The sequence below is a fragment of the Phoenix dactylifera genome, unplaced genomic scaffold, assembly GCF_009389715.1.
Source record: "Phoenix dactylifera cultivar Barhee BC4 unplaced genomic scaffold, palm_55x_up_171113_PBpolish2nd_filt_p 000883F, whole genome shotgun sequence".
Classification (NCBI taxonomy): domain Eukaryota; kingdom Viridiplantae; phylum Streptophyta; class Magnoliopsida; order Arecales; family Arecaceae; genus Phoenix; species Phoenix dactylifera.
In genome coordinates this window covers 79,758-105,435 of record NW_024068246.1, presented here as the reverse complement: position 1 = coordinate 105,435, position 25,678 = coordinate 79,758, and the positions used below count along the sequence as shown (strand labels likewise).

The 25,678-nt window shown below is 39.7% G+C and overlaps 3 protein-coding genes and 1 pseudogene across 5 annotated transcripts in view; 2 read left to right on the top strand and 2 right to left on the bottom strand.

Moving 5' to 3' along the window:
* The first annotated feature begins 2,362 nt into the window (after positions 1–2,362).
* LOC120107501 (rab escort protein 1-like) lies at positions 2,363–9,216 on the top strand. 2 transcript variants are annotated; one of them, XM_039120792.1, is made up of 9 exons: positions 2,363–3,142; positions 3,481–3,603; positions 5,551–5,650; positions 5,980–6,018; positions 6,709–6,940; positions 7,108–7,183; positions 7,448–7,643; positions 7,874–7,954; positions 8,676–9,216. In XM_039120792.1, exons 1-9 carry the CDS (start codon positions 2,415–2,417, stop codon positions 8,763–8,765), a joined length of 1,665 nt encoding a protein of 554 aa, XP_038976720.1. In that variant the 5' UTR covers positions 2,363–2,414; the 3' UTR covers positions 8,766–9,216. The 2 variants fall into 2 exon arrangements, with proteins under 2 accessions (XP_038976720.1, XP_038976721.1); XM_039120793.1 differs by lacking the exon at positions 5,980–6,018.
* An 839-nt stretch (positions 9,217–10,055) lies between these two features.
* On the bottom strand, positions 10,056–11,952 carry LOC120107507 (annotated as a pseudogene).
* A 76-nt stretch (positions 11,953–12,028) lies between these two features.
* On the top strand, positions 12,029–17,012 carry LOC120107506 (pentatricopeptide repeat-containing protein At4g38150-like). The gene is made up of 2 exons (XM_039120799.1): positions 12,029–13,369; positions 16,694–17,012. The coding sequence occupies exon 1, from the start codon at positions 12,075–12,077 to the stop codon at positions 13,347–13,349; it is 1,275 nt and encodes a 424-aa protein (XP_038976727.1). The 5' UTR covers positions 12,029–12,074; the 3' UTR covers positions 13,350–13,369; positions 16,694–17,012.
* Positions 17,013–18,615: 1,603 nt separating this feature from the next.
* Positions 18,616–25,678, bottom strand: part of LOC103711883 (phototropin-2) — a 35,812-nt gene continuing 28,749 nt past the window's right edge. Inside the window, exons 20-24 of one of the 2 annotated variants that reach the window (XM_008798203.4) lie at positions 24,561–24,612; positions 22,738–22,850; positions 19,756–19,896; positions 19,542–19,660; positions 18,616–19,000 (exon numbers count right to left, since the gene is read on the bottom strand). In XM_008798203.4, the coding sequence (XP_008796425.2) occupies positions 19,544–19,660; positions 19,756–19,896; positions 22,738–22,850; positions 24,561–24,612 (423 nt within the window). In that variant the 3' untranslated portion in view covers positions 18,616–19,000; positions 19,542–19,543. Of the gene's footprint in view, positions 19,001–19,541; positions 19,661–19,755; positions 19,897–22,737; positions 22,851–24,560; positions 24,613–25,678 lie in introns of those variants that run through there. The other variant, XR_001879763.3, reaches the window with a different exon arrangement.

Genomic DNA, 25,678 nt, shown 5'->3' with positions numbered 1-25,678 from the left:
TGCATCGGGTGCACAAGATGCCTAAAAAAAAAAGTTGCACGAGCCCTTCCAATTTTCCTAACAGGAAAAAAGGGAGAAAAAGTAGGTTTTTATGAGCCCGTGTACTACTGCTTTTGTGCTTAAAGGTTCAAGAAATCATGTATTCATGTGCGTTATATCAACCTTTGCAAATTACAAATGTTTTCAAACAGTATGATATAAAGAAGTTTTGAAATCTTTCGTGAAAAAATGTATTCTTTTTTTTTCATGCAAAACTACCGTTGGATGTCACAATAATTACATCAAAATTTGTGCGGCAGATAGATAAATAGATAGATGAATGAGAGAATTTAAAGCGTTTTGAAATATGCTTAGGATATGACCCAACTATCGATGGCATAAAAGAAGATCAAATATTCTGTCGTACGAAAACTACAATTCGAATCCATATGTATGAGACATGCGCATCTAGTTCCAAGGGTAAGAGGTACCAAATGATCAATTATGGGTGCAGTCCTCCAATAAATTTAAGTTAGCATTATTCAAGCTTAGAAATAGTGGTGTGCTCATTAGTGTGGGCCATATCTTTTGTGAAAGAAATTAGGTGGTATGGATGCAGTCCTCCAATGAATTTAAATAAGGATTACTCAAGCTTAGAAACAGCTATTGTTGATCAAAGCGAGACACCTCCTTGGCAAAGGAAATTAGGTGGCCAGTGGTCTAACAAATCTTGGCTATAATATTGACCATGATTCTACCAATACAGATAGCCTCTTCACAACTAAGTAGATTGATTTAGCTCAAACAGATGCTTACCATGTTTCCTTCCATAGACTAATATAGAAAGAAAAAAAAAAGAGGAAAAAAATATAGAAAAATATTCTTTTAGAGTTTATACACTTTGAAGATTATGCTTATAATTTTGGATGGCGTGTCTTGTGTCTCTTATTATAAGACTTGAACTCACAAAGGAACCAAAAAAATACCTAACGGCGAGAACATGAAATGAGCAAACGGGCTCCGAGAACGAGGACTTGAAGGAGTCACCTCCCAGCGAGTTGTACTCCTCTAGCTTGAGCTCGCCCCCGGTGCCCACCCGCTCCGTCTTCTCTTTTCTCTTTTTTTTTTCCTTCTGGATGAATCATACCTGACGAGTACGGATGTATCCAATAAAGTCAAAAAACAGAATACCTCGAAATGCTAAGGGCAACTCTCCGTCACCAGCCCATAGGGTGCTACCAGGGTGGCCGGCTACACAAGAAGCCACCCAATCCGCAGCCCCATTAGCTTCATGGAACACATGCTTGGCCTGAAAAGCTCCACCATCCCTCAGCATAGCCCAGATGTCTCGCAGCAACGGGTGGGCACAGCTGTTGCCCCTAGAGCCCCCTCCGGATCCAACTGATGACAATAGATGAGTCCCCCTCCAGGATAATGGATTTAGCTCGTAAGACACACCGGGCGTGACGAAGGCCCGTCCAAGCGGCCCGCAGCTCCGCACCCAGAACTGATGTGTCAAAAAGTTGACTGCCCCCAGCAGCTACAATCCCGACAGACGAGTCACGAATAACAAAATCCGCACTATCCCACGTACCTCCATCCAAAATAGACTCGTCGAAATTGACCTTGAGAAAACTCGGGGTATAAGGGCTCCTAGGTGAAAAACACCATGTGGGAAACTGCCAAAGCACAAAGGGAACCCCAGGTGTCCCAAGCTGTCAAGGTCCCTTCAACAGGTGTGATGAGATTAAGCTCTGCCACCTGCACGCGGGTACTCTCCACTACTAGTCTCGGTGACAAACTGTGCTCACCAAAGGATTGAGCATTCCTAGCCAGCCAAATCTAGTAGGACGTGCAAATCGCTCAAGCCGCCTCCTGACGCAGCAGTGGAGACTCCGAGCATCGGCGCATGGCATGCAAGAACAGGTCCCTCCGTCCTCGAACCTCCTACGGAATTCCTGCTAGTCGCCACATCGCCCTATCCCATATACACTGAAACAAGGCATGGTCCACTATCTCGTCCACCCCACAGACCCCGCATACCAAGAGAATCCTCAGGCCCCGTTTATTCAATACTGGTCTCATTGGAAGATGGTCCCAGACCATCTTTTAGAGAAACAATGCCCAGGCTCATACTGCTACCGAAGGATGTGGAAAAGATAGCTCACCCTGACACTAGTCTTGATAGAGGTACTCCACATGTCTGGACCTGCATATTCTGGTACCTGGTGGGATCGGACTCTCTCCATCAGATGCCCTCGAAAGAGCTGGACCAATCTGACTCATCCCATGGAGCCCCACCCGAGACAAGGAAATCGCATACGCGCAGGCCCACCGGGAGGGATCGGACTCGCTCCGCCTTTCCCCTGGTTCGGTTGTAAACCTAACCGAGTCCGACAAACGCGTTCTCTTCCTCTCCCCCCACCCTTCTCGCCATGGCCGAGACCTCCTCCTCCTCCTTCCCGACCGACTTCCCCACCATCGACCCCACCACCTTCGACCTCATCGTCCTCGGCACCGGCCTCCCCGAATCCCTCCTCGCCGCCGCCGCCGCCGCCTCCGGGAAATCCGTCCTCCACCTCGACGCCAACACTTTCTACGGTTCTCATTTCTCTTCACTCCCCCTCCCCTCCCTCCCCTCCTTCTTCAACGCCCCCCCGCTGCCGCCGGACCCATCCCCTCCCCCCTCCGCCCCCTCCCCTTCCTCCTCCTACGCCGCCATTGACCTCCACTCCCACCGGCTTTACTCCGAGATCGAGATCACCGGATCTTCTCCAGAGCCCTCGAAGGACTTTCTATTGGATCTCGCCGGGCCGAGGGTCCTCTACTGTGCCGACGAGGCGGTGGATCTGATGCTGCGGTCAGGGGCGAGCCACCACATCGAGTTCAAGAGCGTGGAGGCGAGCCTAATCTACTGGGAGGGGCGGCTCTGCTCGGTGCCGGACTCGAGGCAGGCGATCTTTAGGGACCGGACACTTGGGTTGGCGGAGAAGAGAGAGATGATGAAGTTCCTGAAGCTGGTTCAGCAGCATATAGGATCGGGCGACGGCGAGGGGGCGGCGGCGGCGGCGGCGGAGGCGGCTGTCGGGATCTCGGCGGAGGATTTGGAGATCCCGTTTGCAGAATTCCTTAAGAAGCAGCGGCTTCCTCCCAAGATTAAATCGTAGGGATTGTTTTACCCTTCCCTCTCGGCATGCTCTGTGGATTTCTTCTGCTTGGGATTCTGTATATTTGCTTTAAATTGCATGATTGTTCTATTTTTTGAGATTTTGATGTGGTTCTTTCAGTCTGTTTTTGCTAAATAGACCATTTTTTTCTTACTCTTTCGATCTATTGTAATTTTTCCCACTACTATTCTTCTGTTATTTCCATGTGGCTTGAACTTCTATTGCTCGTTGTATTCATTTGCTCATGGGATCATCCTTTGTTCTTTAGTGTTGATGTTATTGTTTGTTCTTATACTCTTTGTATGGCTAACCACTGTGACCTGCATTCTCTTAGGATTATTCTATATGCAATTGCCCTAGCAAATTATGATCAAGATAATGCAGAGTCTTGCAAGAAATTGATCACAACAAAAGAGGGCATTGAGAGTTTAGCTCTTTACAACTCTTCTGTTGGGAGGTAAGCTTTAAGGCTCACATATATGCTTTTTTCGGTTTATTGAGTTTTCATCTTGGACTCAACACTAAGAGATATATTTCTGAAGGGTGGAATTTTTAAAAGAAAGGTATATGATGACACTTAGCGTAAAGTAACTCAAATGCTATATATATTTCTGATTTGCATGTACTGATATGCCTCTTCAGATTTATCGGAAAAAGGTATAACTAGCCAATCTTTTACAGCGCTGTCTGAAGTTGTCCATATATTGATGATATTGCCACCACCATTACATCAAACATGTTGAACTGGAAATGCGATGCTTATTTTCCATTTATCTTGAACATATTTGTTGGAGGGGAAAATTGGCGGCTTCATTCATTTGCTTCCTCATTGGTTTAGAATCTGCGAACTTGTTCCATATTGTTTTGGCAAATGTTGAGGCTTTATTTATATAGATGAAATTTATTGGTCAAGTATATGTGCATCCAAATAGCAGCATGTATGCCCCTAAACAATGAGCAACAATGAATGAGCAAAGCTTCTATTCCTGACGTGATAGATCATTGTCCATCTTCCCCAAGAGAATGAGCTCAAGTGAGTTTCGATTTTGATTCTTAAGTCTGGGGTATTAGGGCTCCAAGACATCCTTTCAAGATTTTGCAAGTGGATACCCATATCTTTGGAGCTTCTGAATGCAAATGCAAGTTCATCAGCATCTCATGTAGTTTAAGTTTGGTAGTCAAGCTAACTCACCTAGTTATCGTGGAGCAACACCGTGCAAGAGCTTACTAACATGATCAACATGGTGCTTAAAGAAGAACTTCACACAATCAAAGAGTTTGCTGGAGACACTCCATGTGACCTGGAAACATTATATGTCAGTTGGCAATGCTTTTGCAGTCGGAACTTTTTGTATGCTTTGGTTCTCTTAGAACTCCTAGAGTATAGAAATGCTTGAAGTCTATTTTGAATGAGAGACATTAGCAGGACCTCTAATGTGGGTATTCAGTAAGTTATAATTCCACCCACCTCCTCTCCCACCAAAAAAAATATGTTGTAAAGGATCATGTTGGCACTAGGTTTTAAAGATGTTCGATATCTTTGTTCATTGTTGTCCTTTGGAATGGTGAAACATTCAATAGAATTATAGCAAAATTAGCAACTAATCAGAAATATCAATTTCTTCATATGATATTTTTAATATTGTACTTGCAAGCTTATCATGCCTCCACTAGATTTGGGACTTGAACCACATAAACACACTCCGTGAGGTCAACAGATTGCTGTAAAGAACAATTTGAGTGGCACTACTTGGCATGAGTTAACTTACACTTCCAACTTGGTGGCTCAAATAAAAATTAAATTCTGCATAATAAGAACCTGACAATGTCAATATGCTTGAAGTTGGGTTTTGTAAATGAGAAAACAATATTTAGGAATAACCAAATATTGGTTGGCCTTAAAATAAGGGATGCACAATGGATGGGTCTGGGCTGGGGTATCCAAAATTTTCCATATGATTGGCCCATCACCTTGGCATAAACGATGTAAAACAAGGTTCACCGCATCGTACCGAACTAGGCAGTATGGGGTGTACCGTACCACATCAATTCGGTACCGATATGCGGTATGGGGAGCGTACTAACACTCGGTACGTTGAACCGGCTCTGTACCGTACCGTACCAACACAATGAGTGTGGCACCGGTATGCAGTCCAGTACTAAGACGATGTACATTGATGTAGAGTTTGATCTATTAGTTAGGCGCCAATCTTTATGCATCCCTACTTAATTCTTGTTCGGCAAAGATTACAATCAATATTAGCTAACCTTGGGTTATGCATTTCAAGCTTTTGATATTGCTAGCTACCTTCTTTCATTGTGACCGTATTTCATTCACATCACCAAGAAGGCTCCTTTTAATTCTAGCTTTCGATTTCTTTCTTACTCTCTGAAATCGTGCCAGGTTTCCTAATGCAGTAAGTGCATTCATCTATCCTATGTATGGCCATGGAGAACTACCTCAAGCCTTCTGTCGTTGTGCTGCTGTTAAAGGTGCTCTTTATGTAAGTATTTCTAATTTGCCGATGTACCATCTTTGAAGTTGCTTGTCTTGCCTGTCTGTTGGACTTTTTGTCTTAAGAAAAATAACTGAAAGACTATCTGTTAAACATTTAATTTTTGAGAAGTGAGAAATTTCTAGTCTTTTGGCAGCATCTTGTTGTTGAGGCAATTTAGAGTCTATATTTACTGAATTTCTTACTGCATCTAATTGTCCTAATATTTGGGCCACCTTTTGTTTTTTCCCATGGCCACTTGAAGTTTCTCTGTTTTTCAGATGACGTATAGTCCGAGTCTTGATCTTTTTCCCCTTTTTTTGTGTGTGTATATGCAGGTTTTGCGGATGCCAGTTGTTTCCCTTCTTATTGACAAGGTACAACAACAACTATCTCGACATTTCAATTACCACAGTTGTTGTACCTATCATTTTCAGAAGTGATGTATACTAAATAAAAGCTTCTTAGACTTATATGTTTCATGAACCTCTTTAACCATATTTATAGCCATCCTGGCATAGGGCATGTTGAGTTTGATTGTCAACAATAACATAACCTAATGAAAAATGCTATAAGGCCTCAACCCTATCATCAAACTTCTTCGCTGCACCACTGGCAAACCATGTGGCATGGGGGGATTTGATGCTTCATACCAGAAATCCTTCATGAATCATGCCAACCCTACAAATTGCACCAATCACCTCATGCCATGTGGGATGTCAGGGTTGCAGAGGAAAATTTTCTATTAGGATTGGGTCCCATACTCCCATAGCATTATGCTAAACTGATGGGATATCAATGCTAGCAAACCACTTGGTTGTGAGTTGTGACCTTTCAAAAATTAAATTGTCTTGATATTCTAAATCTGACTGCATTTTGTTATGCTTTACCTAAACTATGTTTTGAACAAGATAAAGCATATACAGTAATTTTCACCGACATCTGTTTGTGGCCCAACTCTGTATTTCATCGATTTATATCCATCAACCTTAATTTCTACTGTTCTTTTGGGGATCATAATGATGTGTGCTAGGTATAGTTGACAAGAATTCTATCATATTACTCAGGAAAGTGGACAGTATAAAGGTGTTAGACTGGCATCTCATCAAGATATATTTAGCCATCACCTGGTAATGGAACCATCATTCCAAGTTCCATCTTCAGTCGCACATTCAAATATTGTATGTGAAGGTTTGAACGCCTCAAATTTAACTGGGTATGTTGCGCGAGGAGTCTGCATAACCAGTGGTCCCATACAGCAAGGGTCATCAAATATTCTGGTGGTTTTCCCTCCTAAATGTAAGATCTACACCCCTTTATATTTATGTTTTCTTATGTACGCATGCATTTCCATACATATATATCTCTCTCCCCCCCTGTAGTTCCTTTTCATCTGGAATTTTTTCTTGAACTGCATAATTACTAATTTGGTCCGAGATTTTAACTGAAAAGTTCTCTTGATATAGCACTACACTCTGAGCAGCTGACAACTGTTCGAGCACTTCAGTTAAGCAGCAATGTAGCAGTTTGTCCTTCAGGATTGTAAGTTTTTTCACCTCCCTAAAAGAAAATTACACATCTTTTAGCTTGTTCAAAGCATAACTTTTGCATAATTTTATGTAAGAATTCACGTGGAAAATGGCAAATAAATAATTTACGGAAATGACATGCTTCACATACTTACATGTTCTACTGAGTAATGATTATATCTGCATGGGAGTACTCTAAAATGGAAAAGCTAATGCATTTTAGAACTGTCCCAAGTCTGTACTAGGAATTCAGTCATTTGTGTTTCTTTTGTTTCAGGTTTGTGGTGTACCTTTCAACACCATGTGATGATGTTATTTTAGGAAAGGAATATGTATGTGCAGCCATGAATGCTCTTTTCATTGTTCAGAACTCAGACATCTCCAAAGGTGGTATATCAACAAATGATGAGGGTACGGGAGAAACCAGGCCAACCCTCCTTTGGAGCAGTGTGCATGTTCAAGAGCGTACACAGGTATATTCTTTGACCATCAACTTTTAATTCTGTGAGACAGAAGTTGGTTTGCATAAAAAAAAGGGAATAACGACTGGTGTATGTACAAACAAAATTTGGGGGTAACTATTCCTAACAAAAAAAGAAAAAAAATACCTGTGGATGGTTATATCTGCAAACACCACATGCTTAGATTTTCATCTGGCACTTTTCCTTCTTCCCATTTTGACAAAATTTGTCTACTATTGCAGGCTTCATTTAGTGCTGTATTTTCGTGCCCCATGCCCGATGAGAATCTTGACTATAGAAAGATACTGGAATCAACAAAACAGGTACTTTACCTTCTTTTTTTTTTTTTGAATAAGGGGGAAGGACCCCAAAAATTACATCATCCAAGCATTAGTACAACCCATTGCATCTTGCTGAACCAATAAGGCAAGGCTATGGTTAACGACATCCATCCGTAGAAATGCATCATTGATATCAACGGCATGACCAGCCAATCAATCAGCTGGTTGGTTTCCCTCATGGCAAACATGTGAAACCTGAAAGAATTGCAGGCCATCGATCATTTTCCGTTAGTAGCGAGGGGTGATACCAAATTCATCTGTTTAATTCCGCTTCCTACCACCTTAAATTGTTTCCATGTTACTGTCTTGTCAGAGGACTATGGCACTAAATCCAATAACTTTGCTTGAATGTAACTTATTCGCCAAGACCTTCAACTATCTTAAATTATGAATGCTTGATGATATGTTCATTCGGCATTCCCAGTGTTCTGGTATGCTGTTCCATTTAACTTGCAATCCAGATTCAAATTGGTTGGCTTCAGTCATCTGTGAGGAGACAGCAAATACATATGTTTTGGCTATCTGCGTCAATAGGCCGGGAAAAATAATGAGAAAAGAATTTATCCAGAGATGTCTTACTACATTTTCAGATAGAAAACTTTGAAACAGAATATTAAGAAATTAATATATTTCTTCATGGCCATATAATTATTTTTAGCATAAATTCTGACTAGATTTTGGTTCTCTGTTTTGTATGTGGCAGCTATTTACAAATATGTACCCACAAGAAGAATTTTTCCCTAGGCATTCAGCATCAGAAAATGCTGAAGATGAGAGTGGTTTATCCGAGTGATCTATATCTTGTGAGGCAACTAGAGGTTGATGATTTTTTTTCCTCTACGGGCATTCTATTCGCATGGTCTCTCGGTGTACCAAATGAGGGGCACTGAAAGGACTATCTACCATTGATGTACCATTGGTGTGGATATAATGTTCATATTTCACTGTCATGCCAATGCTGCTGCAATTATAATTTGCCCCTGTAAGTTTCAGCTGATTGAGTTGTCCGACACTGCACTATTGTCCGGGTTACTCAATGAGCCTGCTGCATAACATGGAACTTGTATTACTTGGTAAGAGTTACACAGACTGCTGCTATCTTGAAAAAGCTGATACCTGGCGCTGCCAACCTGAAAATCTTCTAAATTTCTTTCCTTTTCCTTGTCTGCATTGTTGATAAAGTTGGATGGACCATTGTCTTACCCTGTACCACTTGAAATATATAAAGAATCCTTTTCCTTGAATATGATGTTTAGTTCTGCATTTTGAGAACAATTTTTGAGTTTCAATACTGTTAGCAATCTGGCAAATAAGTGGCTCATGAGGAATGAAAAGAAACATTCTCTAATTGATCTCGACGTCTATAATGCTCATTCATATTCCGCAGCTGAGGAAGCATCGTCTTTTAATCTAATGAAACCTGGAAGAGATTTTTTCTGGAGGAATGGAGCTGAGGTCATTTGATGTCAAGGGAAGCTAAACCTCCTACTGCAATGAACTTCCACCGGTGATAACCAGGCGCATTGGAGATCCCTAGTTGAAGTTCAAGCACAAGGTGGAAGCTCAGACTTTCCAGAGTGCTGCAAGCGACTCAAAGTATGCACTTGGTCAACATCAAGGTCACAGATGATCGAGCACTGGCCATACTTATCCTAGCATATCACAAGACTCCACCATTGGTGCGTGCATTTCATCAAAGAAAATATCAAACAAATGCTTGACTGAAATCAAGATTACTCACCACTTTACACTGTGCATTGGATAATGATATGGATTGGTTGGCTGTGGACTGATGGGCATCATCAATTGTCCAAGTGCAGAGCTGTACACTCTTTCATCATGGGTAATGCACTAAACCTCTAACCTCCCCAGCATCCAACACACAACCATCAAAAAGGGGGTTAAGGTGGGAGCAGGAGACTCCAAAGAACCAAGGCTTGCTGCTATGGCATCACTTCATTCATGCATGTTCAAACGCAAGACATACATGCTCCAACCATTACATTAAATATGCGAAAGAACAAAAGAGAAAAAAAGGGGGGGGGGGGGGAAATCACAAGCAGCCTGCAATCAAGCTGAACTTTTAAATGAAGTTCTTCTGATTGCAGTTAAGCAGCTCACTTAAGCTACAATCTATGATCTTCTGCTTCACCAACTTCTGTCGGGACTCCAGACTCTTCTTCAGACCATGCCGAAAGAATTCAGGATAATCTGCTGCCTCACTAATTCCCCTCCCCATCTCTTCTACCAAGAATCTGATTCTGGGCTCCAGAGAATTTTGATGTTCTTGATTAAAACAGGAGGATATGAGGCCACCATCACTGCAATTTGTTCATGGTAAAACCCACAGCTCTTTAAGAAAACTAAATCGGGTCTCAAAACTTTATTCACATCTCTGCATAGTACCTCTGGAAAATTGAGAACCACCCTTTGAAGATCAAACTCATTTAAGCCTATCAATTTCAGAAACTCCTTTGTGGGTTGGAGCCGTTTCTCAACACTGTAACCCATAATGAACGGGTTCTTCGCCAAAATTTTACCAATCACACCTTCTTTATTTAAGTCCTAAGCTTGCAAAGAAATCTATAATCTGAGAAAATTTAGTCTCAATGCTGTAACTGATGAGCCTTGGGTTGAGTAACAACAACTTACCCAGTTGCTTTTCAGAGACTCCCATTGCTTGGAAGAAGGCTAGTAGCGAGCAGAGCTTCTCTTCTACACTGTGGGCAAGTATGTGGGAAACTTTGGCTGGCCAGAACCACTCCACCAGGTTTTGTTCCCAAGGCTGTGAGGCATTGGACTGTAGGTACAAGCTTCTCATTCAAGCCCAGAGTGAGGATCCTGGGGCACTTGGAAACACCACAGGTAAGTTTCCTCTCTTGAATTCCAATACTGTTCAAGTAATTCCAGTTCTCACAGGCTCTCTCTCCATCAAGGAACTCTAGCCGCTTGCATCTTTTGAACATATTCTGCATGCTTCCATCGACGAACCCTCTCTCTAAGGAATCCCATAATACTACTCTTCTGGTTGCTGCTCCTTTCCATGGTTTCTAAATGACACTGAATAAAATTAATGTTGAATACATGCAAGTCTATACCAAAATGGACTAGCAACTACGAGATAGAATAAACTATGGAACACAAAAAAGACAACTAAATTGTGGGAGAAAATCAGCTTTTTTCCACAACCAAAGGTGGTGTTTAAAGCCAAATTCTTAATCTGCTTCCACAAATCAGACAAATGAGTCAACAAGAAAACCAGTAGCTCAGATTGGAAGAACCAAGGGATGATTGCTGTTATGAAGAATACCAAATGAGATAGTAAGGTCTCCTTCACCTTGCAAAGTAAGAAATCACCAAATTCTCTCTCTCTCTCTCAAGAACACTACTTTTTAATCCTCTTTTTTTCTGGTACTACCCATGCTTTCTAAAACATGACAATTTGCACAAGTTTTGGGTTTGAATACTTGCAACTAAAATCTGACATGGGCTGTTCTCGAAGCAGGTCATTGGTGTTGTCCCACATAGTAGACAGAAACGGATACACAATTCTCCTAGCTTTCAAATAAATCATGTTGGGAGTAGAGCTGATCAAAACCCGGGCCGGGCCGGGCTCGGGCCGGGCTCTACAGCAGAAATTAGGCCCGATGGCTATGTCCAACTTGGGAGTCCATAATCTCTCAACTTGAATAGTGTTCCTTTAAATGATATTAAAAAGATAGAATTAGAAAAGAAAACAAGGGAATTAGTCCACCAACATGAAAAAGGGAATTAAACAAAAAAAAAAAAACTCACCTTCTTGGTAAGAATCTCCATTTCAACCAAAGCTGCTGCCTGAACCCATGGCTGAAATTTTTGGTTCTCACCTTTCACAATTGCTGACAAGATAAATTGAACGAGGCCTTTATCCCCTTTCATCAGCCAACCCCGTTCTCATCAATTTTTATTATGACCATATTACCCTCACATTACACTTTCTCTCCCGTATAAATATACCCTCGTAATGGGTAATTCAGTCATTCCAGAAATCTCCGCAATTTTATTCCTTCCCTAAACCCTCGCCCTTTCTCTCTCGGAGGAGGAAAGCAAAGGAGTAACAGCAATGCAAGCTAGGGTTCGGGTTTCCAAACTTTTCTGCTGGAATGTTTCCCATTTGCCCAAGGATTCGATCTTGGAGAGCTCTTCTCCCGGGGATCTCCTCCTTCGTTCTGTATACAATACGCATTTCAGCACCAGCCCCAATAGGCCCATGAGGGGTGAAAGAAGAAGAGAGGACCCCTCGGAAGATCTCTTCCTTAAAAGTCTCAACTTTGGGGACGATGGTGAGGAGGAAAGGACGGTGAATACGAGGCCTTTGAGGGGGGAGAGGAGACTGGATGGTGGATCCGGAGATCTCTTCCACGGGCTCAAAGATGAGGATAAGATTCTGGGTCGAGGCCGCCGAACTCCGGAGAGCCGAATCCCTGAAAGGCCCATGAGGGGAGAACGGAGAGAAGATTCTGGCTATTCTCGCCAGAGGTTCAGGAATCATGGTGAAGATTATGAGGAAAATTTTGGAATTCCGGGACCAAAATCGGCGTCTCTGTTCTCCGATGGACCCAAGAGTGAAGAGAAAAACAAAGAATCAATCGACACTGGTGATCAGTTGAAAGATTCCGCTGAGATAGAGAAAGGTGGTGATAAGACTGGAGATACCCTCTTCAAAAAACTGAATCTTGGTGATGCAGGCCGTGGTGGAAAGGTGGAGGAAGCTCCTCAGAAGCAAACGAAACAATCATATGGACCTGACTCCATGGTGCCCGAGTCCCAATCGGAAGATGCCGATGAAATTTTCAAGAAGATGAAGGAGACGGGGCTCATCCCCAATGCAGTTGCCATGCTTGATGGGCTCTGCAAAGATGGATTGATTCAAGAAGCAATGAAGCTATTCGGGCTAATGCGTGAGAAGGGAACAATCCCTGAGGTTGTGATTTACACGGCGGTTGTAGAAGGGTTCTGCAAGGCAGCAAAGTTTGATGATGCAAAGAGGATTTTCAGGAAGATGCAGAAGAATGGGATCATGCCGAACGCTTTTAGCTATGCGGTTCTGATTCAGGGCTTGTGCAAAGGGGGGAAATTGGAGGATTCTGTTGAGTACTGCATCGAGATGTTGGGTGCCGGGCATTTACCAAATGCGGCAACCTTCACCGGTTTGGTTGATACGTATTGCAAGGAGAAGGGGGTGGAGGAAGCTGGGAGCCTGGTAAGGACTTTGAGGGAGAGAGGTTTTGCTATGGATGAGAAAGCTGTTAGAGAGCATTTGGACAAGAAAGGCCCATTCTCTCCAATGGTTTGGGAGGCCATCTTTGGAAAGAAGAACTTGCAGAGACCCTTTTGATCTCATCCTGGGATTAATTGGTGAGTGCAACCTTTAATCTAGTTGCTACTGATGTGCTCTTCTTGATGTTGTTCTCTAATGTTTAGTACAATATCAGATTTGCAAATGACTCTACTGAAGAGTATTGATGACAATCATATTGCATCTCTGTATTGTCAATGGATGCTAGTCAATGTGATGGAGAGAGCTGGAATTATGGAAATTATGAGATAGAAAATGAGAAACTTCTCTTTTAACAGATTTTTGAAAAACTTGTCGTGTTTTCTTTGTTCCAACACCTGTTGCTGGCTTATGCTTTTAATTACCTCCATGATGATGTTCAACTTTTATTTCACTAATGAAACTACTTTGATGCCACCCATTCTCTTATGATGAGAAGTATTCAAGGTGTTTAATTTCCCCCCCAGAATATGAAATGCAGAGATATTATTCTAAATTAAATTGAGAAACTTGTGGCAAAAAATCGAATTCCTTAAATTATTCAGTTAAAAAAATGACATGCTTGCAATTATTAGCCCTAGTAATTTGTGATCATTGAAATGCTAGTGCGTTAAGGTAATCATGTAATCACTATCACCTGGTCTCCTGTATATTGGTAAAAAAGTTGGCTTTGTGAGTCACTTTTGACCACTTGATTCCTCCAAAGGCTGGTCTCCCCCTTCAATGCAACTCCTATACATCTTTGTATTTCTATCTTATATTAATTATCATCGTGTTGCAATAGATGTAAGCTGTAGTTATCTTCCACCAAAACAGCATTGCAATTTGTAATGATGTTCAATATTCCTTGAGATCAAGTAAGGGTAAGCTAAATACTTTGGATTTTTACTTACAAAACCATAATGACATTGAATTTTACTGACTTTGAAATAATATCTTACCGTTGTTTGATAATTTATGCAAGTTGAGAGACACTTGTTTTAAAATTTGAATGCTTGTATCAAATTTTAAATTTTATGGGACAAGGTCATCTTGGTTTTTCAATAGAATAAGATGCCCCACCATCCCGCTGTCCCGCCCTATCGCGACACTTGGGATGGGGGATGTTCTAAGATGCACCAATCTGGACGCTAGGATGATGATGAGACGATCTTGTCCTAACACTTCAGTTGCTACACCATTCTAATATCCCTTGGGATATCCTACCTAGATCTAAAACCATGATTTATAGCATTCTTATTAGTGTCTCCTATATTTACAATTCTGCCATCTAATGAGTGCCTTTAAGGCTGTCTCCTCGATGCTAATAATTTTAACTAGCACATTCATCTTTATACTTACAATATTATCAATTTTCGACACAATCTCAAATAAAAACTATGATGCCAATTTGCTAGCAACAATAATGGCTGATCCAGTTCTCTCTACTCCTATTTGGCTCGTCCAAAAGTGCCTGCCTGATCATCTGGCCTATACATAAGTAGGCCAGAATAAGTTTGTCATTCAATTCCTTAAAGATCACTGCATATGCAAATTCACCTCTCCAATGATCTAGAAAGACTTTCTTGATGTCACTGTATGAAAAAAAAACAAATTCTAGTTTCACTAATGCAATGGAAGTTGCATGATCACTTTAACATAATTCCAAGGGGAACCATTTCCATCTTTGTGGCGTTTTCTAGATTCTCTTTCTTGGCCTTTTTTTTAGCTTCCCCACTGAAAAAAACCTCTTAAGTTTCCATGTGATAATCTTCTTTACATACTATACCAGTCTGCCATCTTCCAAAATTTGATATTCCATATTACCTATAGCCATATCCAAATTTGATAATCTTCAATTGCCTAGCATGATCCTTTGCTTGCTGAATATGATATTTTTCATTTGATTTTATTTCTCTAAATTATTTTCCACTTTACTCCTTTAAATACACTCTGTATATCATCCATCCCTTTACAACAAGCCTATCTTGGCATTACTAAAATTGAGGCAATCGACTAATCAATGGACCCAGCAAGACCCTTTGACCCAAGGTTTTATGTGCTGTCTGTTGGTGTTCTTCCCACCTAGCATTAGTAAAACGCATGCCATGTAATGCCAATGTTTGGCTCACTGGAAAATATGGATACTAATTCTGCATGGCTTGAGGGTGGTTAGGTCAGCTATCATGCCATGTACTGGTCCAACACTGGCATGATATGTGCCATACATCATGGATTGGTACAGGCAGCACATCTATCCTTCCTTTGTTTATCTGTTGCATCGGGCCCTCAAAATTATAGAACTACTCCTAGAAGCTAGAAATAAAAGATGCTTGTAACCTAGGCTATTTATTTCTGCTCTAATCCAATCTATCAGCAAAACAAGTTGTTATCTGCTAATAATCCTCCCTTAATCGAGAACACCTACAGCAATCACCACCACTACCACCAATAACAAAGTTAAGCATGTACAAGTAAGATTTATTCCCTTCTTTATTCTACATAACACTAGGTTGCATAACACTAGGAAGTGAATAAAACCGAAACATATTTTATTGTTCGACTCATAAAAGACCAAGCTCGAACACTTTGGGCTCACAAAAATAAATAGAAGTCTATCTTGGTTTGATAACGAGCTTGTTTGATCCATTTAATTAACAAGACGAGCTTGAACATGTGTTGTCAAGCTCAACATGTGCTTAGATACCTCTTTGGTATAAAGAGGAATCTGAGGGGCTTACTACTTGGCTTGACTTGGCTTGTTTGCACCACTGAGCGACACCCAAAGAACCTAAACACTCTCCATAATGAAGTGCTAGTTCTTAAACTTCCAAAATAGCCGCAACATTTAGTGACTTCTTACCAGGTTCTTTTTACCAATACCATCATTCTGCTTCATGGTTGCAACATCAGTTGCAACTTTCAGAAAAGGGACCAAGAAGAAAGTGGGAGTTAATATATGATCATAGGAGTGATTGTACCATTTGAGAAATTAGAGATGCAGCCATCACCTCTGGCTGATGGCATTGCATGCTCTACTTTCCGTTGGATCACCGAAACTCTTTGAACATCCTTAAATAAATTCTTTGCTTCCATATATCCTGAGATAATATGCTGTATATAGTTCACATACTATATGTTATTCTAGCTCAATTCATTGCTTTTTCCACCATTCTCAAACTGAAAAAAATAGTTACAGAATAATTTTTAGGTCATTCTACTTTTAATTGGTGAATTTTCTAGATAAAGTACTGATATGTCCATTGTTTTCTTCAGATGTTTCAAGCATTTTTTGCCTTATACTACGGCTAATTAGATTCCAAATAGGACAGGCTTTTAGAGCCGCTGACATATCTTTGGTTCTGATATTCTTGTCATGTTTAGAGGTGGGCTTTCGAAATTGACCACTTATTTTCTTGTTGCAGGCTTTTAGAAGTATCCTATCATCAGTTTGAATCTTCATTGCTTTATTTTCATACTGTTTGGTCTTATGGAAGCTATAGCACTCAGTGTCTCCAAGTTCATGCTCCCTGGATTCTCAGTGGCTTGAAAATCGTGTAAAAGCTGCTAGCAGTTGATTGTCTGGTTCTTATTATTAGATCAATTTTCCATCCCATCACGATTGTAGTCTGAATTTTGAAAATATGACCATTGCTTAAATCTGATATGTCACTTCAGAGCCACTTATCTGTGAATACAGGTTAGAACTGTACTTTCTCTATATATTTTTACTTTCTCGTCTTACGGGCATATCAAACTTAGCTTCTTCTTGTAGTAATTGTTTCTTCTGCCTTGCTTGAGTTTATGCACCTGCAGTAGCGCACAAGCTTTTCCCCCTTTCATAGGTTTCTGTGAATTTGTGGGTGCATTAATCCCACCAAACAAGGATTCATGCAATTATCTTATTACGATGAGAGAGTACTCTGGAAGCTTGTTGTTTGAAGACCTGGCTAATATATACAGTGATATAAGACTGCTCTTGGCATGTGAATGACAAACAGCACAAAAATCTCCTTTATTTTTTATTCATCGTGGAATACTCTCTACTTTGAATGGATTCTCTGAATAAGGATAATATCATGCCAGTGCTTATTGAGTGACTAGCCTTTACACCTATCATGCGATATTGGCACTTTCATCACCAATATTGTCCAACTTTAGTTTAGTTGAATGGGAGACCTTTATTCCTGGAAGATTATATTGCAGACAACGTATTTGCATTCTTCAGATAACTTCATGGATAGGGCCTTGAGCTTGTATTACAACAATACATAAGATCTCTAGTTGGAAAGCTTGGTATTGGAGATTTTAGAAAGGAGATCATGAGGGCTGCAGATACGGCTGCGGATTCCACAAGATCATGGCCTAATCTGGCTGAACTTTGAGTCAAACTTATTAGCCTTTGCCAAATCTTTTTGTGTAATGGATCAGGTTGGCTGGTTAGGCTGAAGTAATTCTGAATGCATATTGTAGGATGGAGCTGGATCAGGTCTAGTTACTACTTTTACACCCAATTGAGTTACTAATTCTGCTCTAGTATATGAATACAGACTCAATATTAGCTCGAAGTTGAGATTGCAGGATTTCAAAGATCATTTTTTTCCCTCCCTCTTAGGGTTAGGTTTTGTTCTACCATCCCAATTTGCACATATAGCAGTTGGATGTATATAAGCCTTCGTTATCTCATCTATGAAAATCCTTCAATTCCAACTCTTTTCATTTATTCATTAATATGAAACATGTTCTGAGCTGATCTGGTAAGATTTAAGCTGCTTCAAAAACATTTGAGCTTGACCATCAAAAGACTGTCTTGTTACTCCAATAACCTTGTGACTTGCTTCATAATTCAAACTCCACAATTTTAGTTATACTATATAGGTGATAAATTGCAAAACTCAGTAACAGACAGAGCCTTCGCCTGTACCTTCATAATATTCTCCTTTAGCAAGTTTCCACCCAGAGTCATTAGCATTTCCGCATAGATAAGACTTTAGCGGACATGTATGAACGTCTTCTACAAGAAGTTTCTTCAGGTGAATTAATGAAGCTGTGAAGTTGAACTCAAATGAGAATAAATTAGCTACAATTTTGATCAAATTTTTAATTGCCTTTAAGCTTACAAGACTGATGTTGAACCAGCCCTCTCTCAGCCTGTTGGCATTGCTCTCCCAAGTGGAGGAGACCAGAGTTCGAACCCTGAGGTTGGGGTGCCCTCACAGTATTTCTCAGATAAGGTTGGATGTTGAACCCTTCAGTCTTTTGGTCTTCAAAAGATGAAGATATTTAATATTTCCTCCCATCCGGTAGGCCATGCATAAAGCAAAGCCTAATGATATGTCCTCCTGAGTTCATACAATCATAAATCGCAATTTTATTTAAACCAGATAGAAGTACAAAAGTATTTAGCACATATACAGAAACATGCCCTTGTAATAGCCTTTTGATTGTTCTTTCAGAAAGAGTATCTTATGTTTCAGGGGCCAAGTGGTCCTTAGCAACAAAGAAATCTGTAACACCTTGACATGACATTGTCCTTTTGTTCTCTGATTACAGTATAGCATTTTCCTCATCCAAAATAACAAAGTAATATGCATCACTTCTCTTTGCTGTGCATGATGACCTGTCCATTTCCCTCACCAATGTTTATCCAGATAGGACGATAATCTCTTAACAAAGCAATTGGACATTTGTGAGGGAAGAAAAGCACTAGATCCTCTCACCCAAGCAAGTACCTGCACCGTTTATGCAAAACCAATAGTCAGGAAAAAAACAAAACTGCTGCTTTTAATTGTTCTACAATAATCATTTGTGAGATCCAAATGTTATGAAAAAAGCAGCATGATGATTGGCAAAAACTGGTTACTGGTAGCTTGGGCAAGCTTTAGTGGATATACTGCAAGATAAAGACTTAGAAGGTGCCCATTTCTAATTAGGTCTCTGAAAGATGATACATGGCTCAGCAGCGTGTAGCTTCAATCTGCAAGTTGGACATGCCTTGATATGGGCATTTAATGATGATCCCAGAAAGCACTGTTGCTTCCAAAAAGTATCTAGCTTACAAAAATCAGAGAGAAACTATGCCTGACATGCCAGAATCCTTGAGGGGCTTATCTGGCATATGTTCAGCATTTCCTGCCTTAGTGGCTCTGTTCTAAAAGAATTTTGTTTTCTATAAACACAAGTTTTAATATATATGGAGCATTTCTTTGACTAGCGCATGCATATATCTTGCAAGATATTGCTTATACATGTTAGCTGGAAAGTAATTCTCACCCTTAAAGTGTTTCTAGACTTTGAACAAGCATATCCTCATCATCCCACTGCATATCCTTAGCTTTTGAATGATCTTCTTTCCCAATCAGTTGAAGAGGAACATCTAGCTGAGGTGGAGTCTGCAAAAATATAAATATATGAAAATAGGTAGATGTTTTCATGAATTATTGCTTTCCAAAGGGGAATAAATATTGATCACCCTGATCTAAATTACCATGCAACGAATTAGAGGCCAATTAATCTCACGGAAGAAAGGATGTTGTTTGATTTCACTTGCACCAATATTTGATCCCAAACGATAAGCAGGGTCTCTGTGGAGCAATCCATGGATTAACTGCCTGGCTGCAAGGCTAACCTGCCCAGTAGACACAATTAGCCAAGTAGGAATCAACTTCATCAACATTTATTCTTTTGCTGAGAGTACTGGAAAAAGCATTTGGGCCTAGGATAAAATGAGTTGGTATATATGGGGATAAGTAGGCTATATTCCAGGTAGACTTAATTTTGGATAGATTTAGTTGGGATAAGTATTCCTTCTGCTTGGGAGAAATGCTGCTATAATCAAGTAATAGTTGTGATTTTGTTGTTGTATTGTCTGGAATTTGGATGCTGAGGATAAGAAAAGAAAAAGGTAATATTTTGCTGTGATGCATAAATTTGCCCTTGCAATTTCCTTTATCTTAAAGCCATTTAATATTAGAATATTTTAATATTATATTAACCATGATAAAGCAGTAAATTGATAAAGCGTGCAATAACATAATATGATACAATATTTCACTATAATATGGTATTATATGATATGATATGACATAATATAGTATACCAAGATGTTGATATTTTAAACTATAATAATATTATGAGATAATAACATTTTTAATAAATATGTATTCTCTAAATGGGAATGAGAGGCATTTTTGGAATAAATGGAATTTAATATGACTTAAACCAACAGATCAAGGTTCACAGTCTCAATACTGGACTCCGTAACGGTGCCACACTAGCACGATATCGGTACGATACGGTACGAGATTTTCTAGTGTACCGAGTATCGGTACGCCATTGTACCGGATACCAGTATCGAACTGGTACGGTACAATATGCCCGGCATTGCTCGGTTCAGGTCGGTACGATGTACCATGCAACTGATGATAGCCCATAGCAGCTCCCCCTTGTTATTGAATTAAACTTATTAAACCTGGTTTGACTAGATTGCTGGGTGTAGCTAACCTTACTGGTCTAAACTCCTGTTTGGCACTTGTTTCTGGATTTAATGGGGATAAACGGGGTTTATCCCCTACCCATCATTACCCTTAAGGATTTTATTTGGCAAGTGTCTCTAGAGATTGCTTGATGATGATTCTCCAGTTTATCCCCTACCCATCATTATCCTTAAGGATTTTATTTGGCAAGTGTCTCTAGAGATTGCTTGATGATGATTCTCCTAACTTATGGACTAGTGTAATTAAAGCTGTTTATTTTAGAGGTAACTCTGCATTAGTTTTCAGCCTTGTTTCCTCAAAAGGAGCCTCCTCCTTATCGGTGTGATGAAGTCAGCAGATGTTTTTGTGCACTACTAATGTTCAGTTGGTGATGGCAGATTGTGTGGCTCTTGGAGAGCTACGTGGTTGTGGGACTGTTCACATTTCAGCAGATTTCCTAATCTCTTTAAAGCTGCTTGGGAAACTAAAGCCAAGATGAGATCTCAATGTAGAGTGGTTGATGGTTAGCTATGTGTGGAACCAAAGTTCAGAAGGTTTATCCATGGTAGAGGTACTGCCTGATTGGCTGAGTAGAATATTCGACAAACTTCAAGAGCTACTCTAATGTGTCAAAAGGCTAAGGTCACTTTTGTTGGATGATGACTCAGTTGGCGGCAAACTGGCTAATGGCTATACTGTCCATGTGTTTAGAAAAGGAGAAAATCTAAGATTAAATTCCTTCTTGTTTTGACATAGCTCTAAGATATCTATGCTGCTCTTGGTGGAAACTTAAGTCCAAAAGTACTCCTTTTAGTTATAAGCTTGGGAGGCTGGGACCTCCAAATCAAAGAAAGCCGAACTGAGCCGAACCGAGAAAATGGTTCCGGCCCCTAGAGGGCCGGAATTTGATTGGCTCTAGCCAAAACCGGCCGGAATCGGACAAAACCATCGGTTTCGTCCGGTTCGCACCGGTATCGACCCATACCAAATGCTGACTGGTACGAGTCTTAGTACCGGTTCGGCGAATCTTGCTCCAAATAAATTTAGTCATTATATGGAGAATCTTCAAGAATTACAATCAGGAGGAATAATTTAGAATTTATTTGATTGGCTTGTCTGGTTCTGCCAGCTTGTGCTAAATGGACTCCATTTCTATCGTACTTGTGGGAGCTCGTGTAGAACTATTAAAGTTCAAATGTTTTACCATCTAAGCATTATATGAGTGATAGGACTGACAGCTAAAACTAATAATTAAGTCCTTAGATGTAGAAAACTCGCTTTGGCATTATTTGTTCACTAGACATGCGATATAGACATTACCATTTTTGTGGAATAGTTGCAACTTATAAAACTGAGATGATGATAGGAAATGAAAAATTCATACTTGTTATGAACATGATTTATTTTTAGCATAAATTAGCAGACTTCTGTGGGATTCTGAGGAACAAGGTTGTAAACTGGTTTGGAAGCACCTGTCAGATCTGAGGGAACTTTCCGACATGCTAATAAGCCCTGGTCAGGAACCTCACATTTTCAACTGTGTTTGTTGATAACAAATTTGAACACAATTTGGAAGCACTTATCTGATCTATATAAAGTGTCTGCGCGTCTGTCTGTTTATCTCTGTTGGGTCAGGTTGAAAGTGGGGCATCCTACATGCTAATGAAGCCTTAGCAAGGAACCTGATGTTTTGCACATTAACAGATAACATTTCCCAACTACATGTGGAAGCTTGAAATCTAACTGTATGTGCTAAATCCTTTTGCAGTGCCATCCTGGCTTAGAGCCAACCCCCTTTTGATGGTTAGAGCCTGCCTTGTTGGTTGTTGCCTAATTGAAATAGAATTGTGACAACTAATGCCTTAATGTAAGCTGATATTATAAAATTGGAGATTATATATTATAAAATAGGTAAAAAAACTGGTTAGGCATCAGCTATAGACTAAATTTAGAGAATGAAGAATTACAAGATCTGATTAGAGACATTTTCTTACTGGAATGCTACTAGGGAAGGTGAGGTCTTTGTGCAAAATGTTGGCAAATGTCCTTTGCCTATGCTTTCCTCGAAAAGGTGTACGGCCATATAACATCTCATACAACAAAATTCCTGCAGTTTGAAAAAGTAGTCAAGGCTATAATATATCCAATTTGGCTGATTATCAAAAGAATGTAGATCTGGAAAAGTCTATTTGCTCTGTCAATTATTACAAAGATTGAAAAGAAGCCTATTAAGACATGATTAAGAAGGTGATTAGAGCTACTTGTAAGGTAGTTCAGTGACTGATCACTTGATGGTCAATAATTGAGGTGTTACATGCATTGGATAATGGACCACTGGTCCCTTTTTGCATATTTAGATGAAAATATACATTTTAGTTTGTCGCAAAGAGCATTAGTTACAGGAGCCAATTCACTCAACTAGGTGTACAAAATGTTGCAAGTAAAATATTTCACATAAATTATATGTAAGTATCTGCCTCATATATCAGTAAGATTATGATCATATACAATTAACGTTGTAGACTAACATATGCAAGACAGTTGCTTGTAGCAATATCTGAATAGATACCTCAACTATTTCTGTTTGTAAGTTGCATAAAGATGCCTATGTATACCTTCAATCATAAAGGCATTCCATAATTATGTTGAGCAGGTAATTTCATGTTCTGCTCTTTGTATGATGTATCTAATTTTCTCCAAACCAAAACTAGACATTTTCTGCTGCATGCAGGCCATTTTGTTGACTAAGGTTGTTTTTGGTTATAGACATTAACATTGTTATATGAGTAATTATAGGATTCTGAGGGCCAGTAAAGAACCTAAACAGTTATTAAACTTGGCAACTTGCTTTTTAAAATGTGGTAGGCGCTTGTTATACAAGCATAGCATGAGTTTATTACAGGATATATTGAGCTACACTCTTCCTCGATAGCAAGCCAATTATCATTATTATTATTATTATTGTGCATATGTGATAGAATTCTTATGCCTTTTTGTTCTACTTGGGAATTGAAAATTTTGCTTACCTTGTATTTGAGCAATGTTTTAATTGTAGAGGGATATATATTAGTAACCTATGTTCTAATTGGAGAGGGATATATATTAGTTTTGTAATCGCAAAAATTGTTCATTGAGTAATTGAGGTAGGATTGGTAGAGAATGACTGGCCATCCATGAGGTTTGAGAGGAGTTAAAATGATCAAGAATTTGGTCCAAAGTTGATAAAGAAGTGCTTAAAGTGAATAATGGAAAACTTGAAAGTTCCCACCCCTTTGCACTTTCTAGTTCCTACAGTGTCTGGCCAGATCTGATGAAATTTTTCGCTGCATGTAAAATTGGATACCTTGCTACTTCGACTGCTTGTTGACTTCACCTAATGTTATAATTGCTTTTTACATGTAACTTATGGTCACTTCAAGGTTTGAGGACCTGGTGTTTTCCTGTTCATCATGAACTGTACAAGCCTGTTCCTCGGTACTTTAACCTTGCAACAATCCTTATGATGGTCAACATGCTATTAGGAAGCAAGAAGCAAGCAGTTATTGTCATCTTGCCTTCAAAAGGAAATTCTTTTGCTGCATGGATCATATATTGCTACCTATAATAAGGAAGCCCATTCTAGTGGCCCATTTTCCCACAAAATTTAGACTTATTTGATGGCTACATGCTAGACAAGTAGACATTAAAATTTCACATGGGAAAGTTTGATAAGAAAGGGTTGTTAATTGTTAGTTGTCAAACAAACATACTTTTGGATGCATAAATCTTCAAGCAAAGAGACAAAGTAATGAATGCTACCATATAGTTAAATGCTTACCAAGAGCCCACCAATCTATGGCACTACTATGTCCTGCTCCTGTGATAATCTCCTGAAAGAAAGAGATGTGAGAGGATATAGAGGTTCCTTAAGAATTCTAACGTTATCTATTAGCTAATGTAGATGTCTGATAGTGTCTATAACTAGCAGAAGCATAAAAATTCTGGAGCTCACGGGAAGCACATGGAATGTAAGGCATGGAATGATAAATCACAAAATGACAGAACGACATTCCAAAATAAGATGTCTACAGGTTTCAATTACCTAAATAATCAATAGCAGAATTATGACTTTGATAAAAACTTGAATAAATTGAGCTAAAGAATGTGACATTTTCAATAAGGAATCCCCTGCTTGTTTTAATCTGTTTCTTAGTTCTTGAAGAAACATTCTGTATAGAAGTTGAAGGTTTGTTTTCCTTTCCTCTGTAAGAATCTAGTTCATAGTTACATTGGAATGGCCAGGTATACCATAAGATCAACAATAGGTGCAAGGGATGTTCCAATACCTTTCACAGAACAATTTTGGACCCTATACTAGTTGCTGACAGGTTCCTTTCCTACATTGCATCACATCAAATATGAAATCATATTCCGTGCAGTATTTATCTGTCTCTCGTTTAAATGAAGCTTCTGTTCAGCTTTGAGGAATTGAATTTTTGTTTTTTTAAAGGTATATCATATATAGAATAGTGGAGCCACAAGCATGCATGGGTAACTTTCACCCATACCGCACAGCTCTCCATAAGATGTATAGGGCTTATCTTCAAGGTTCAGGTGGATCCACATAATCAGGGAGCTATGTGGTACATTGTTTCTTTTTTTTTTCCGAGCAATGTAGTATATTTCATTTGTAAATGTTGCTTTCCTATATACTTTACTAGGTTTGAAATTAATTCTAGATTATGTTTTGACACATATGTGGGGAGTTAGATTATAACCCAAAAAAGGACGAACTAAGGCCGAAGCCTTTCTGATTGTCAAGAGTTTTTGCAACTTGGCTACAGACAACACAGAGGTGGAGGTGGTTTCTGGTACAAGTTGAACATCCATAAAAGAGGGAAGACAAAAGAATATTTAGATTAAAGAGGTAATATTTGGACTTTGTATAGGGTAAAG

What these genes read in the sequence shown, in the direction of transcription:
- LOC120107501 (XM_039120792.1), top strand. Translation starts at nt 2,415, where the DNA reads ATGGCCGAGACCTCCTCCTCCTCCTTCCCGACCGACTTCCCCACCATC. An exon ending in CTGTTAAAGGTGCTCTTTAT is followed by an intron (nt 5,651 to 5,979) that starts GTAAGTATTTCT and finishes GTGTATATGCAG; the next exon opens with GTTTTGCGGATGCCAGTTGT. An exon ending in ATGTTCAAGAGCGTACACAG is followed by an intron (nt 7,644 to 7,873) that starts GTATATTCTTTG and finishes CTACTATTGCAG; the next exon opens with GCTTCATTTAGTGCTGTATT.
- LOC120107506 (XM_039120799.1), top strand. Translation starts at nt 12,075, where the DNA reads ATGCAAGCTAGGGTTCGGGTTTCCAAACTTTTCTGCTGGAATGTTTCC.